The sequence below is a fragment of the Balaenoptera ricei genome, chromosome 12, assembly GCF_028023285.1.
Source record: "Balaenoptera ricei isolate mBalRic1 chromosome 12, mBalRic1.hap2, whole genome shotgun sequence".
NCBI classification, from domain to species: domain Eukaryota; kingdom Metazoa; phylum Chordata; class Mammalia; order Artiodactyla; family Balaenopteridae; genus Balaenoptera; species Balaenoptera ricei.
The window spans coordinates 87,707,940-87,724,809 of NC_082650.1; the positions used below are offsets into that span (position 1 = coordinate 87,707,940).

The window sequence follows — 16,870 nt, forward strand, 5'->3', positions numbered from 1 at the left end:
AGATGCAAAGAAGACTAAACTAAATAATTGAAATCTACTTTTCCAAGATTACATAACCCCACAAAAAATAAATAAAAAGATCTATCTATCTACCTATCTCTATATTAGAGAAAACGTGCTTTATTTAAGTTTCTAATAATAGCAAATGTTTATATAGCTCTTACTGTATGCAAGGCACCGATCTAAATGCTTTATGTATGATGACCCCTTTAATCATAAAAAAAAAAAAGACTATGAGTTAGTGCTACTAATATTATCATCCTATTGTGCAGATGAAGAAACAGGCACAGAGACAATAAATAATGTACTAATTAGTACGCCAGCTGGGTAGTGGCAGAGCTGCGATTTGAGCCCAGGTAGTCTGTCTTTGAAGATCATGTTAACAACTTTCTAAGATTCCCCCTCAAGTCTGTTTTAAGGTGCCATTGTTGAATGCATCTCACAGTTGGTCACAGTCAAAATCACTTAATTATAAACTAGAATATGTGAAGCTGAGGTCTTATATTTTGAAGGCTAAATTCTAGTAACTCAAAGTTTTGAAAATTTCAATATATATTTGGTATGCATTATTTAAACTATTAGGGAAATATGAGCATGTATAGTCCAATACCCCAGTACCTTGAAGATCAATCAAAGTTTACACACACACACACACACACACACACACACACACACGGATGCACTTAGAAAGATATCAGATCATTTTTTTTTTTGTCCTAATGACTAAGAGCTGCTACTGGTGATTAGTTGGTGAGCCTCAAGGACACTATGCATTCTGCTCTTGCACGATAGTCCCACGTGGCAAAGAACCATCATGGGGAGGAGAGAAGATGGCGGAAGAGTAAGACGCGGAGATCACCTTCCTTCCCACAGATACAGTAGAAATACATCTACACGTGGAACTGCTCCTACAGAACACCCACTGAACGCTGGCAGAAAACGTCAGACCTCCCAAAAGGCAAGAAACTCCCCCCGTACTTGGGTAGGGCAAAAGAAAAAAGAAATAACAGAGACAAAAGAATAGGGACGGGACCTGCACCAGTGGGAGGGAGCCGTGAAGAAGGAAAGGTTTCTATGCACTAGGAGCCCCTTCGCGGGCGGAGACTGCGTGTGGCGGAGGGGGGAGCTTCGGAGCCGCGGAGGAGAGCGCAGCCACAGGGGTGCGGAGGGCAAAGCGGAGAGATTCCCGCACGGAGGCTCGGCGCCGAGCAGCACTCACCAGCCCGAGAGGCTTGTCTGCTCCCCCGCCGGGGCGGGCGGGGCTGGGAGCGGAGGCTCGGGCTTCGGTCGCAGGGAGAGGACTGGGATTGGCGGCGTGAACACAGCCTGAAGGGGTTAGCGCACCACAGCTGGCTGGGAGGGAGACCGGGAAAAAGTCTGCAGCTGCCGAAGAGGCAAGAGACTTTTTCTTGCCTCTTTGTTTCGCGGCGCGCAAGGAGAGGGGATTCAGAGCGCCGCCTAAACGAACTCCAGAGACTGGCGCGAGCCGCGGCTATCAGCGCGGACCCCAGAGACGGGCGTGAGACGCTGGGGCTGCTGCTGCCGCCTCCAAGAAGCCTGTGTGCGAGCACAGGTCACTCTCCACACCGCCCCTCCCGGGAGCCCGTGCAGCCCGCCACTGCCAGGGTCCCGTGATCCAGGGACAACATCCCCCGGGAGAACGCACTGTGCGCCTCAGGCTGCTGCAACGTCACGCCAGCCTCTGACGCCGCAGGCTCGCCCCGCCTCCTCCGTACCGCTCCCTCCCCGCGGCCTGGGTGAGCCAGAGTCCCCGAAGCAGCTGCTCCTTTAACCCCGTCCTGTCTGGGCGGGGAACAGACGCCCTCAGGCGACCTACACGCAGAGGCGGGTCCAAATCCAAAGCTGATCCCCAGGAGCTGTGCGAACAGAGAAGAGGAGGGGAAATCTGTCCCAGCAGCCTCAGAAGAAGCGGATTAAAACTCCACAAACAACTTGATGTGCCTGCATCTGTTGAATACCTGAATAGACAACGAATCATCCCAAATTCAGGAGGTGGACTTTGGGAGCAGGATATATTAATTTTTCCCCTTTTCCTTTTTTTTTTGTGAGTGTATATGTATATGCTTCTGGGGGAGATTTTGTCTGTATAGCTTTGCTTTACAATAGCTTTATTTTACTTCACTATATTATAGCTTCTTTCTTTCTTTTCTTTCTTTCTTTCTTTCTTTCCTTCCTTCCTTCCTTCCTTCCTCCTTCCTTCCTTCCTTCCTTCCTTTCTTTCTTTCTATTTTTTCTCCCTTTTACTCTGAGCCGTGTGGACGAAAGGCTCTTGGTGCTTCAGCCAGGCATCAGGGCCGTACCTCGGAGGTGGGAGAGCCAACTTCAGGACACTGGTCCACAAGAGACCTCCCAGCTCCACGTAATACCAAACGGCAAAAATCTCTCAGAGATCTCCATCTCAACATCAAGACCCAGCATCACTCAATGACCAGCAAGCTACAGTGCTGAACACCCTATGCCAAACAACTAGCAAGACAGGAACACAGCCTCATCCATTAGCAGAGAGGCTGCCTAAAATCATAATAAGGCCACAGACACCCCAAAATACACCACCAGACGTGGACGTGCCCACCAGAAAGACAAGATCCAGCCTCATCCACCAGAGCTCAGGCACTAGTTCCCTCCACCAGGAAGCCTACACAACCCACTGAACCAACCTTAGCCACTGGGGACAGATACCAAAAACAACGGGAACTACAAACCTGCAACCTGTGATAAGGAGACCCCAAACACAGTAAGATAAGCAAAATGAGACGACAGAAAAACACACAGCAGATGAAGGAGCAGGGTCAAAACACACTAGACTTAACAAATGAAGAGGAAATAGGTAGTCTACCTGAAAAAGAATTCAGAATAATGATAGTAAGGATGATCCAAAATCTTGGAAATAGAATAGACAAAATGCAAGAAGCATTTAACAAGGACGTAGAAGAACTAAAGAGGAATCAAGCAATGATGAAAAACACAATAAATGAAATTAAAAATACTCTAGATGGGATCAATAGCAGAATAACTGAGGCAGAAGAAAGGATAAGTGACCTGGAAGATAAAATGGTGGAAATAACTACTGCAGAGCAGGATAAAGAAAAAAGAATGAAAAGAACTGAGGACAGTCTCAGAGACCTCTGGGACAGCATTAAACGCACCAACATTCGAATTATAGGGGTCCCAGAAGAAGAAGAGAAAAAGAAAGGGACTGAGAAAATATTTGAAGAGATTATAGTTGAAAACTTCCCTAATATGGGAAAGGAAATAGTTAATCAAGTCCTGGAAGCACAGAGAGTCCCATACAGGATAAACCCAAGGAGAAACACGCCAAGACACATATTAATCAAACTGTCAAAAATTAAATATAAGGAAAACATATTAAAGGCAGCAAGGGAAAAAAAACAAATAACACACAAGGGAATCCCCATAAGGTTAACATCTGATCTTTCAGCAGAAACTCTGCAAGCCAGAAGGGAGTGGCAGGATATACTTAAAGTCATGAAGGAGAAGAACCTACAACCAAGACTACTCTACCCAGCAAGGATCTCATTCAAATGTGATGGAGAAATTAAAACCTTTACAGACAAGCAAAAGCTGAGAGAGTTCAGCACTACCAAACCAGCTTTACAACAAATGCTAAAGGAACTTCTCTAGGCAAGAAACACAAGAGAAGGAAAACACCTACAATAACAAACCCAAAACATTTAAGAAAATGGGAATAGGAACATACATATCGATAATTACCTTGAATGTAAATGGATTAAATGCTCCCACCAAAAGACACAGGCTGGCTGAATGGATACAAAAACAAGACCCATATATATGCTGTCTACAAGAGACCCACTTCAGACCTAGAGACACATACAGACTGAAAGTGAGGGGATGGAAAAAGATATTCCATGCAAATGGAAATCAAAAGAAAGCTGGAGTAGCAATTCTCATATCAGACAAAATAGACTTTAAAATAAAGACTATTACAAGAGACAAAGAAGGACACTATATAATGATCAAGGGATCGATCCAAGAGGAAGGTATAACAATTGTAAATATTTATGCACCCAACATAGGAGCACCTCAATACATAAGGCAAGTACTAACAGCCATAAAAGGGGAAATCGACAGCAACACAATCATAGTAGGGGACTTTAACACCCCACTTTCACCAATGGACAGATCATCCAAAATGAAAATAAATAAGGAAACACAAGATTTAAATGATACATTAAACAAGATGGACTTAATTGATATTTATAGGACATTCCACCCAAAAACAACAGAATACACATTTTTCTCAAGTGCTCATGGAACATTCTCCAGGATAGATCATATCTTGGGTCACAAATCAAACCTTGGTAAATTTAAGAAAATTGAAATCGTATCAAGTATCTTTTCTGACCACAACGCTATGAGACTAGATATCAATTACAGGAAAAGATCTGTAAAAAATACAAACACATGGAGGCTACACAATACATTACTTAATAATGAAGTGATTACTGAAGAAATCAAAGGGGAAATCAAAAAATACCTAGAAATAAATGACAATGGAGATACGACGACCCAAAACCTATGGGACGCAGCAAAAGCAGTGCTAAGAGGGAAGTTTATAGCAATACAAGCCTACCTCAAGAAACAGGAAACATCTCGAATAAACAACCTAACCTTGCACCTAAAGCAATTAGAGAAAGAAGAACAAAAAAACCCCAAAGCCAGCAGAAGGAAAGAAATTATAAAGATCAGGTCAGAAATAAATGAAAAAGAAATGAAGGAAACAATAGCAAAAATCAATGAAACTAAAAGCTGGTTCTTTGAGAAGATAAACAAAATTGATAAACCATTAGCCAGACTCATCAAGAGAAAAAGGGAGAAGACTCAGATCAATAGAATTAGAAATGAAAAAGGAGAAATAACCACTGACACTGCAGAAATACAAAAGATCATGAGAGATTACTACAAGCAACTCTATGCCAATAAAATGGACAACCTGGAAGAAATGGACAGATTCTTAGAAATGCACAAACTGCCGAGACTGAACCAGGAAGAAATAGAAAATATGAACAGACCAATCACAAGCACTGAAATTGAAACTGTGATTAAAAACCTTCCAACAAACAAAAGCCCAGGACCAGATGGCTTCACAGGTGAATTCTATCAAACATTTAGAGAAGAGCTAACACCTATCCTTCTCAAACTCTTCCAAAATATTGCAGAGGGAGGAACACTCCCAAACTCATTCTACGAGGCCACCATCACCCTGATACCAAAACCAGACAAAGATGTCACAAAGAAAGAAAACTACAGGCCAATATCACTGATGAACATAGATGCAAAAATCCTCAACAAAATACTCGCAAACAGAATCCAACAGCACATTAAAAGGATCATACACCGTGATCAAGTGGGGTTTATCCCAGGAATGCAAGGATTCTTCAATATACGCAAATCAATCAATGTGATACACCATATTAACAAATTGAAGGAGAAAAACCATATGATCATCTCAATAGATGCAGAGAAAGCTTTCGACAAAATTCAACACCCATTTATGATAAAAGCCCTGCAGAAAGTAGGCATAGAGGGAACTTTCCTCAACATAATAAAGGCCATATATGACAAACCCACAGCCAACATTGTCCTCAATGGTGAAAAACTGAAACCATTTCCACTAAGATCAGGAACAAGACAAGGTTGCCCACTCTCACCACTATTATTCAACATAGTTTTGGAAGTGTTAGCCACAGCAATCAGAGAAGAGAAAGAAATAAAAGGAATCCAAATCGGAAAAGAAGAAGTAAAGCTGTCACTATTTGCAGATGACATGATACTATACATAGAGAATCCTAAAGAGGCTACCAGAAAACTCCTAGAGCTAATCAATGAATTTGGTAAAGTAGCAGGATACAAAATTAATGCACAGAAATCTCTTGCATTTCTATACACTAATGACGAAAAATCTGAAAGTGAAATTAAGAAAACACTCCCGTTTACCATTGCAACAAAAAGAATAAAATATCTAGGAATAAACCTACCTAAGGAGACAAAAGACCTGTATGCAGAAAATTATAAGACACTGATGAAAGAAATTAAAGATGATACAAATAGATGGAGAGATATACCATGTTCCTGGATTGGAAGAATCAACATTGTGAAAATGACTCTACTACCCAAAGCAATCTACAGATTCAATGCAATCCCTATCAAACTACCACTGGCATTTTTCACAGAACTAGAACAAAAAATTTCACAATTTGTATGGAAACACAAAAGACCCCGAATAGCCAAAGCAATCTTGAGAACGAAAAATGGAGCTGGGGGAATCAGGCTCCCTGACTTCAGACTATACTACAAAGCTTCAGTAATCAAGACAGTTTGGTACTGGCACAAAAACAGAAATATAGATCAATGGAACAGGATAGAAAGCCCAGAGATAAACCCACACACATATGGTCACCTTATCTTTGATAAAGGAGGCAAGCATATACAGCGGAGAAAAGACAGCCTCTTCAATAAGTGGTGCTGGGAAAATTGGACAGGTACATGTAAAAGTATGAAATTAGAACACTCCCTGACACCATGCACAAAAATAAACTCCAAATGGATTAAAGACCTAAGTGTAAGGCCAGACACTATCAAACTCTTAGAGGAAAACATAGGCAGAACACTCTATGACATACATCACAGCAAGATTCTTTTTGACCCAGCTCCCAGAGAAATGGAAATAAGAACACAAATAAACAAATGGGACCTAATGAAACTTAAAAGCTTTTGCACAGCAAAGGAAACCATAAACAAGACCAAAAGACAACCCTTAGAATGGGAGAAAATATTTGCAAATGAAGCAACTGACAAAGGATTAATCTCCAAGATTTACAAGCAGCTCATGCAGCTCAATAACAAAAAAACGAACAACCCAATCCAAAAATGGGCAGAAGACCTAAATAGACATTTCTCCAAAGAAGATATACAGATGGCCTACAGACACATGAAAGAATGCTCAACATCATTAATCATTAGAGAAATGCAAATCAAAACTACAATGAGATATCATCTCACACCGGTCAGAATGGCCATCATCAAAAAATCTAGAAACAATAAATGCTGGAGAGGGTGTGGAGGAAAGGGAACACTCTTGCACTGTTGGTGGGAATGTAAATTGATACAGCCACTATGGAGAACAGTATGGAGGTTCCTTAAAAAACTACAAATAGAACTACCATATGACCCAGCAATCCCACTACTGGGCATATACCCTGAGAAAACCATAGGTCAAAAAGTATCATGTACCACAATGTTCATTGCAGCTCTATTTACAATAGCCAGGACCTGGAAGCAACCTAAATGTCCATCGACAGACGAATGGATAAAGAAGATGTGGCACATATATACAATGGAATATTACTCAGCCATAAAAAGAAATGAAATGGAGGTATTTGTAATGAGGTGGATGGAGTTAGAGTCTGTCATACAGAGTGAAGTAAGTCAGAAAGAGAAAAACAAATACAGTATGCTAACACATATATACGGAATCTAAGGAAAAAAAAAAAAAAAAGGCCATGAAGAACCTAGTGGCAAGACGGGAATAAAGACACAGACCTACTAGAGAATGGACTTGAGGATATGGGGAGGGGGTGGGGTGAGATGTGACAGGGTAAGAGAGTGTCATGGACATATATACACTATCAAATGTAAAATAGATAGCTAGTGGGAAGCAGCCGCATAGCACAGGGAGATCAGCTCGGTGCTTTGTGACCACCTAGAGGGGTGGGATGGGGAGGGTGGGAGGGAGGGAGATGCAAGAGGGAAGAGAAATGGGAACATATTGTATATGTATAACTGATTCACTTTGTTATAAAGCAGAAGCTAACACACTATTGTAAGGCAATTATACTTCAATAAAGATGTTTAAAAAAAAAAAAAAAAGAACCATCATGACCAAAATGCCAAGAGTGTCCCATTAAGAAAGCTGAACTGGCATATTTCCCTTTAAAGGAGGTTTACATTGTCTGAAGTGAGCTTGTCCGCTTTGCGGGAAAGCTGGCACAGATGAAATTATTAAAAGATACATTTACATCAAGATATATTTAATATACAAGAATAAAGACTATAAAAAGGCTTTGAATCTGTTTCACAGGAATATTAAATTCTTCCAATTTTCTCTGACTTGGAAAGTAGCTGTCATGACCTGGCCCACTAAGGTTATTCACTCTGCATTCCAACAGAATGTTCCTGAAGTTAAAATGTCCATCATGGCTTGACTTCAATGCAAACTGAGATAGCTATTATAATGCCCTTCATTCCCTAAGAATGTGTACCTGTTCTTATTGAAAGGCAGAGCAAACTGTCATAAATGCTGAATGATTTTGGTTCGTGGAGTCAGTTTATTTTACCATTGAAAAATAGACAATGAGAAATGCGGCATGACTTAGTGGGAAAATTAAGAGACTTTTCAGTCAAACAAGGGATAAAGGCTGATTTTACCATTTTCTAAAAGAAAATTTCTTAATTTCATAAGCTCTTATTTCTTGCCTCTAAAAATAGGGATGCTATCACCCCTTGCACCTTCTACCCCATAAAGTTGGGGTAAAGACTGAATTTCAAATTCCTCATGAAAACAGTTTTTTGGACTATGGCACAATATTAAAACCACCACCGATGGAATAAATAACAGAGCGTGTGATTCTTTACCCTTAGTAAGAGTAGAGGGGTAAAAAGAGAACTTTCATTACTTTTTCTTATTTCTCCTTAGTCATGACCTCTGAATACCTTTGGCAAAATTAAGGGAAGGAATATTAATTAAGTAACCAAATGAGAAAACTTAATGTGCTTTGTCACGCTTTATAATGTACCTAATGAGCTATATGAGACAGTGATGGTGCTAAAGGAATAACACACCCGTGGGTGGGGGGGTGTGAAGGACTCTTCCCAGACCCTTGTCAAAGAGGAAAGGTCACACTACCCACTAGGCTGGGGGCTCTCTCAGCAAGACGGTCTTTAGATCTGGGCAAGTAGAAGGCACTCATATCTATGTGTGTACAACTGATTAATTCTAAAAAGCCAAATCACCTTACTTTAAGATACCGTAAGAAAAGTTTTCAAATCTCTAAGTTAATGTGACTATATTTCAGGCTCCAACCCCTCAAATCTCCTTCCAGTTTTATTCGAGTGTTTGGATAAATCCTTTCTCTATTTCAATTCTAACACTATCTTAATGAACTTCTAAAAATCCTTGTTTTGGGACTTCCCTGGTGGTCCAGTGGTTGAGAATCCGTGCTTCCACTGCAGGGGGCACCGGTTCGATCCCTGGTTGGGGAACTAGGATCCCGCATGCCGCGAGGCGTGGCCAATAAAATAAAATAAAATAAAATAAAAATCCCTGTTTTGCTCCTGTATCTCGGGGAGCAGCATACATGCAGCTTGGTTATCTTTTGCAACACTGTAGTTAATCTCTCTCAACACGCCTACATTTATCATGAGATAATATCCTTCCTGTAATGAATGGTCAAAACCTTGGGCTATTTTTGAGTTTTCACTGCAATCAAGCACCAAATTGCATGTATTTTACCTCTGCAATATCACTGTGCACTCCCTTTCACCTCTGTTTTCCTAGTTTAGGTTCTAATTACTTATATTTTAGACTATTATAATAATCTCTCAAGTTTTAACATGAAAATTTAGCAACTAATTATTGAGAACTTACTCCAAACATCTACTAAGTACTAGTGACTCCAAGAAATGGTCTTTGCTCTCTCTCATAAAGAGTATGATAGGAAGAACAAAAGCACAGGCAAAAGCACAGTTCTGTGCATTTTGCAGAACACGCTATGAAAGGACTCTTCCTTTAAACACAACACGAAACGCATCACCCCACGCCCCCAGCCAGAGGAGGAAAGGCGAACACTTTCACACAGAGCACTGCCCATGCCTGGGCTCCAGCTGTATCCCCATCGTGTTTTCCCTACATTGCCTTACATGCAGCTGAAAGTACAAACACCTGAATGAATGCTTCAAGTTTCATCGTGCTTTTCAAGACTGTAATCCTAATTAATCTTAGTAATCTCTTTGTATTAAATGATAGGGCATTGCAGTGATGGGGACTTTAGAATCTATTCTAAGGCTATCACCTTACAGACTCTGAGAAGTGATTTTCTCAACTAGTGACAGAACTGGGACATACACTGGGCTCTGACTTCCCACGACACCAGGATCTCCCGTGACAGGGTCGGGGGTGGGGGGGGGGGAATTAGATGCTCTATTAAGTGTACGGGCCAATGGTTAGGACATTCAGTATCCTGATGTACTGTAAGGAGGCAGAGAAAACGCAGAGACTCCCTTAGCTCCAACCACTGGTGCTAGCTCCCAGTCTCTGGTGGAGAAAAATCCCTTCGAAGAAGACAGAAACAAGAAGGATGTCATATTAAAGATGTGAATGGGGCTTCTTAGGAAGTAAGAGAGTAAAGCTGCGGGGGGCTAGAGCCTCAAGCCCACGGTAATTAGTAGAGTTAACTCCTGGGATGTTTCTCTCCCGCTCCCAGTATCCCTCTTATTTGTCCACAGGCCCCAGGGACTGTTCAGCCTCCCTTCCCACTGTGTGCAACCATCTACTGCAGATCAGATGGATTTCATAGCACCTCTAGGGCATTAGGGAACTGGATCTAGCTTCCTTATTCTTTTATCCAGAAAGTAAGTAGTATGGTCCTTCAGAACCTTTCTGAAACACTTTTATGCAAATGAATAAGGGAACTGTGAGAAAAAATAATTTTCATTGTGGATACCTGCCTTAGTAAAGTTAGTATATCTACAGTAAATGGTGCATCTGATGTCCTGAAGGGGGAGTAATCTACACTTAGAGGGAAGCCAGATTTGGTCTGTCCTCCGAACTCCATCATAAGAACCCAAGTGAAGCTCCGGGGGGACAGCTGTCCTGGGCGGGGGGCGGGGGTAGGGTGCAGGGGAGGACTCAGGGATGTTCCCTGGGACAGAGAGAGGAGCCCTGAGGTTGGGGAATAGGTGCAATGGAGGGAAGCGACACAGATACACATGGTTCCCTCCCTTCTTCCCTTTCTTCTCATCACTGAGATCAACCTCTGCAGACCCCTTAGTAGATGGAGATTGGGGGTAAGATGAAAAGTAACCTGGGTAAGAACACAGGTCACAGCAGAACACAGGCAAGAAGAAAAAAGACAGAGAAAGGAAGATAGAAGAAATGCAAGCCAGAAATAGCAAGGAAGAAAGGGCTGTGAAGGATGAGTACACGTAAGAGGCATCTAAAGCCAGGGAACTACCTGGTCGTTACGAAACTAAAAATACTGGCGCTGCATGTGTCCTTCAGCTGTTTCCTAAGAAGGTCCTCATTTTTCTTTAGCACCAGAAGCTGGCCGAGGACCACATAGCTCCCCCTACCCGGTCTGTTTCATGCTCTTTGGCCCTCTTTTGGGCAGGATAGTCACTGTCTCTGTAAAGCTTTTTAAATCAATGTCAGTGGCCTTTAAAAAAAAAAAAATACTGGGGCTCCACTGAGCCACGTAAAAAACGACCTTGATTCTTGACTTCGCAATGACTGTGGCTAGTTCTTCCAAGCATAGTCAAGTCTCAATAGCATTAGATAGTTAGCATATTTCAGCAGCAAAATGTTAACACAATGTTAGAAAAAAGAAAGTTAGGCTTACATCTTGCCCATTAACTCCGGCCAAACCTGGATCTCCTTTTTCTCCTTGTGCACCCTAGAAAGAAACAATTTATACAATGAAAAATGTTACATCTGAAAACCTTTACTAAGAAAAAACAAGGGAGTTGCTGTTGTTTGGGTATTTATAATGACATGATTACTTCGCTAATCCCTTGAAAGAAACATTCATTAAAAAACAATTCTGAGTCCTAAAACCGAAGAGAAGTTTAAAGGTTCAAAAAAAGCTGCATGGAAATGATAATGATTAAAGAGTATAAATAGAACAAGGATTGTTTATTTTTTTCTATAAGCAACAAAGAATTTCCTGGAGGGCAATTTGGCAATATATATCAAGGGTCTTAAATCTGCTCATGTCATTGGGCCCAGTGATTTTGCTGCTAAGAATGTATCCTAAGGAAATAATCAGAGATGAAAAGTTTTAGGCAGTAAGATGTAGAGTGCAATGCTATTTATAGTAGTAAAAAGAGAAACATACTAAATGTCCAATACTAGGGAACTGGGTAGATAAATTATGGTATATAGATACAGTGGAATAAGCTGCAACCATTAAAATCATGTTTATGAATTTTATTTTATACTATCGGAAAGCTCTCACAATATAAAAAAGATACAAGTATTTGATTACCAAATTTAGTGAATAAATGTTAATATCTATTTTTATTACTGTAAAGTTATAAATGTTCAAAATGGCCACTAATACCATTGTTGATGACACATCTCATAGCTGCATATATTTTTGTCTGATTACTATCTGAAAGGTATATACTTTTATTGGTACACCCTGCATAGCTATAGTATAATTCAAAAAATTTTCTAAAAATGCTTGTCTACCTGAACATCCACCTACCTACCTGTGTATAAACCTACCTATGGGTCTTAGAAATGCTATTGGAAGAAAACAAATCAGTAAAATAAAAATAAATAATCTATGCATGCTGTGACTATGGATGATTTTATTTCCTTCAGTATACTCTTCAGTGTTTTTCAATTTTTAAACAATAAACATGTATTATTTGTATAATTTGTAAAGTGTTTAAAAATAAAAGAATATATTATGTGTAGAAAGAACTCATTCAAGTTCCAAGTGCATCACACATCACTCTGTGTGTGTATAGTAGTAATAGTAGTAGTAGTAGTTATCTCTGCTTTGTGCCACTAGGGTGATTTTATTCCCTTCTTTATATATTCCTTTGCTCTTCATTTTTTAAGGCAATAAACATTATTATTTTTATTTGCAAAAAAGGAAAAGCAAGCACCTCCTGGGCCAAGACGGTGGAGTAGGAACCTGAGCTCACCTCCTCTCCTGGGTACAACAAATTTACAAGTATTTATAGAGCACCTACCAATGAAGACTAGCAGAAGGGATCTTCTACAACTAAAGATATAAAGAAGGAACCACAACAAGACAGATAGGAGGGGTGGGGACCCAGACCCATACCCCCGGGTAAGTGACCCACAAATGGGAGAATAATTACAATTGCAGAGATTCTCCCCAAGGAGCAAGGGGTCTGAGCCCCACATTGGGCTCCCTAGCCTGGTGGTCCTGCACTGGGAAGACGAGCCCCAGAACATTTGGCTTTGAAGGCCAGTGGGGATCACTTTGGGGAGAGCCATGGGGGCTGTGGGAAATAGAGACTCTACTCTTAAAGGGTGCACACAAAATCTCACATGATCTGGGACCCAGGACAGAAGCAGTAACTTGAAAGGACCCTGGGTCAGACCCACCTGCTGATCTTGAAGAGTCTCCCAGAGGAGAAGGAGGCAAGTGGAGCTCACCCTGGGGACACAGACACTGGCAGCAGCCATTTGCGGGAGCTCATTCTACCGTGTTGACACTGGCACTGGGAAGCCCAATTGTGGAATCCTCCTTCTAGCTTATCAGCCCCAGGACCCAGACCCACACTGGCTCAACAGCCTGTAGGTGCCAGTGCTGGGACGTCTCAAGACAAGCAACTAACTGGGTAGGGGCAAAGCTCACCAGCAAGCAGGCTGCCTTAAGACCCCCTGAGTCCACAGCTGCCCCTGACACATCCCTGCCCACCAGAGGGCTGAAGATCCAGCTCCACACACCAGTGTGCAGGCACTAGACCTGGGACTCCCAGGGCCCTGAAGCCAGAGACGTGGGGCCTGGCCCCGCCTACCAGCCAGCCTGCTCTAGCTTCAGGACCAGCCTCACCCACCAGTGGGCAGACACCAGTTACAGGACACCCTGGGATCCAACCCCACTCACCAGCAGGCCAACACCAGCTGTGAGACACCATGGGCCACTCAGCCAGCTGCCCCAGGATCTGACCCCACTCACCAGCAGGCTGAAACAAGCTTCAGGACACCCCAGACCCTAAAGCCAGCTGTGTCAGGAATTGGCCCACTCTGGGATGCCTGGGCTCTGCACCTAGAGACCCCAAGACCTGGCTCTGCCTGCCAGTGGGCAAGACAAGGGTCTGGGATTAAGAGATACAAACTACTATGGGTAAAATAGAAAAGCGACAAGAATATAGTGTATAGTACAGGGAAATATAGCTATTGTTTTGTAATAACTTTAAGGAGAATATAATCTGTAAAAATACTGAATCACTATGTTGTACACCTGAAACTAATATAATATTGTAAATCAACTATACTTCAATTAACAAAAAGGAAAGCTGGGGTGGCAATAATTTTTCAGACAAAATAGACTTCAAAGCTATAAACAAGAGACAAAGAAGGACATTACTTAATGATCAAGGGATCAATCATAGAAGATATAACAATTGTAAATATATATGAACTCAACATAGGAACACCTATATACATAAAACAAATATTAACAGACATAAAGGGAGAATTGTAACTAACACAATAATAGTAGGGGACATTAACACCCACTTACATCCATGGGCAGATCACCCAGACAGAAAATCAATGAGGAAACATGGGTCTTAAATGACACATTAGATCAGATGAATTAAACAGATATATACAGGACATTCCATTCACCAAAAAAATGAATACACATTATTTTCAAGTGCACATAGAACATTCTACAGGATAAATCACATTCTAGGCCACAAGTCTCAATAATTTTAAGAAGATTGAAATTATATCAAGCATCTTTTCTGACGACAATAGTCTGAGACTAGAAATTAACTACAAGAAAAAAATACAAAGAAACCACAAACACGTAGAAGCGAAACAATATGCTACTAAACAACCAATGAATCACTGAAGAAATCAAAGAAGAAATGAAAAGATACATGGCGACAAATGAAAATGAAAACACAACAATCCAAAAATCTATGGGATGCAGCAAAAGCAGTTCTAATGGGGAAGTTTATAGTGATACAAGCGTACCTCAAGAAACAAGAAAAAGCTTAAATAAACAACCTAACCTTATACCTAAAGGAACTGGAAAAAGAAAAATGACCAAAATCCAAAATTAGTAGAAGGAAATAAATCATAAAGATCAGAGGAGAAATAAATGAAATAGAGACTAAAAAACAATAGAAAATATCAATGAAATAAGGGCTGGTTCTTTGAAAAGATAAACAAAATTGATAAACCTTTGGCCAGACTCATTAAAAAAAAAAAAAAAAAGAGGGAGGGTCTAAATCAATAAAATCAGAAATGGAAAAGGAGAAGTTACAACCAACACCACAGAAATACAAAGGATCATAAAAGATTACTATGAACAACTATATGCCAATAAAATGGAAAACCTAGAAGAAATGGACAAATTCCAAGAAATGTATAATCTCCCAAGACTGAACCTGGAAGAAACAGAAAATATGAACAGACCAATTACCAGTAATGAAATTGAATCAGTAACAAAACAAAACAAAACTCAAGTCCAGGACCAAATGTCTTCACAGGTGAATGCTACCAAGCATTTAGAGAAGAGTTAACATCTATCCTTCTCAAACTATTCCAAAAACTTGTAGAGGAAGGAATGCTTCTGAACTCATTCTATAAAGCTAGCATCACCAGATAAAGATATCACAAAAAAGAAAGACAAATACAGGCCAAAATCACTAATGCAAAAATCCTCAACAAAATATTAGCAAACTGAATCCAACCATAGATCAAAAGGATCATACATCATGATCAAGTGGGATTTATCCCAGATGCATGGATGGCTCAGTATTTGCAAACCAGTGTGACACACCACATTAACAAATTGAAGAACAGAAATCATATAATCATCTCAATAGATGCAGAAAAAATTTTTCAAATTCAACATCCATTTATGACAAAAACTCTCCACAAAGTGGGAATAGAGGGAACGTACCTCAACATAATGAAGGCCATATATAATAGGCCCACAGCTCAAATCATACTCAACAGTGAAAAGCTGAAAACATTTCCTCTAAGATCAGGAAAAAGCCAAGGATGTCTTCTATCACAACGTTTATTCAAGTAGTATCGGAAGTCCTACCCACAGCAATCAGACAGAAAAAGAAATAAAATCATCCGAATTGGAAAGGAAGAAGTAAAACTGTCACTGTTTGCACATGACCTGATACTATATGTAGAAAACCCTAAAGACACCACCAAAAAACTACTAGATCTCATCAATGAATTCAGTAAAATTTCAGGATACAAAATTAATACACAGAAATCTGTTGCATGTATACACTAACAACAAACTATCAGAAAAAGAAATTAAGGAAACAATCTCATTTACAGTTGCATCAGAAAGACTAGAATACCTAGGAATAAATATAACTAAGGAGGTAAAAACCTGTACTCTGAAAACTATAAGACACTGATGAAAGAAATTGAAGATGACACAAAGAGATGGAAAGATATACCATGTTCATGGATTGGTAAAGTTAATATTGTTAAAATGACCATACTACCCCAGACAATCTACAGATTCAATGCAATCCCTATCAAAATACCCAGGATATTTTTCACAGAACTAGAACACCTAACCCCCAAATTCATATGGAATTAGAAAAGACCCCAAATTGCCAAAGAAAGCTTCCAAAAAAAAAAAAAGCTACACATATCACATTCCCTGACTTCAGGCTAAACTACAAAGCTACAGTAATCAAAACAGCATGGCAATGGCACAAAAACAGACACATAGATCAATGGAACAGGACAAAAAGCCCAGAAACAAACCCACTAACCTATAGTCAATTAATCTATGACAAAGGAGGCAGGAATATACAATGGAGAAAAAACAGTCTTTTC

The 16,870-nt window shown here is 40.4% G+C and overlaps 1 protein-coding gene across 2 annotated transcripts in view; it reads right to left on the bottom strand.

The window, feature by feature from the left end:
• Window positions 1-16,870, bottom strand: part of COL19A1 (collagen type XIX alpha 1 chain) — a 373,303-nt gene that overhangs the window by 209,382 nt on the left and 147,051 nt on the right. For both annotated transcript variants that reach the window (XM_059942115.1, XM_059942114.1), the window contains one exon: window positions 11,676-11,729. In XM_059942115.1, coding sequence (XP_059798098.1) covers window positions 11,676-11,729 — 54 coding nt within the window. The remainder of the gene's footprint in view (window positions 1-11,675; window positions 11,730-16,870) is intronic.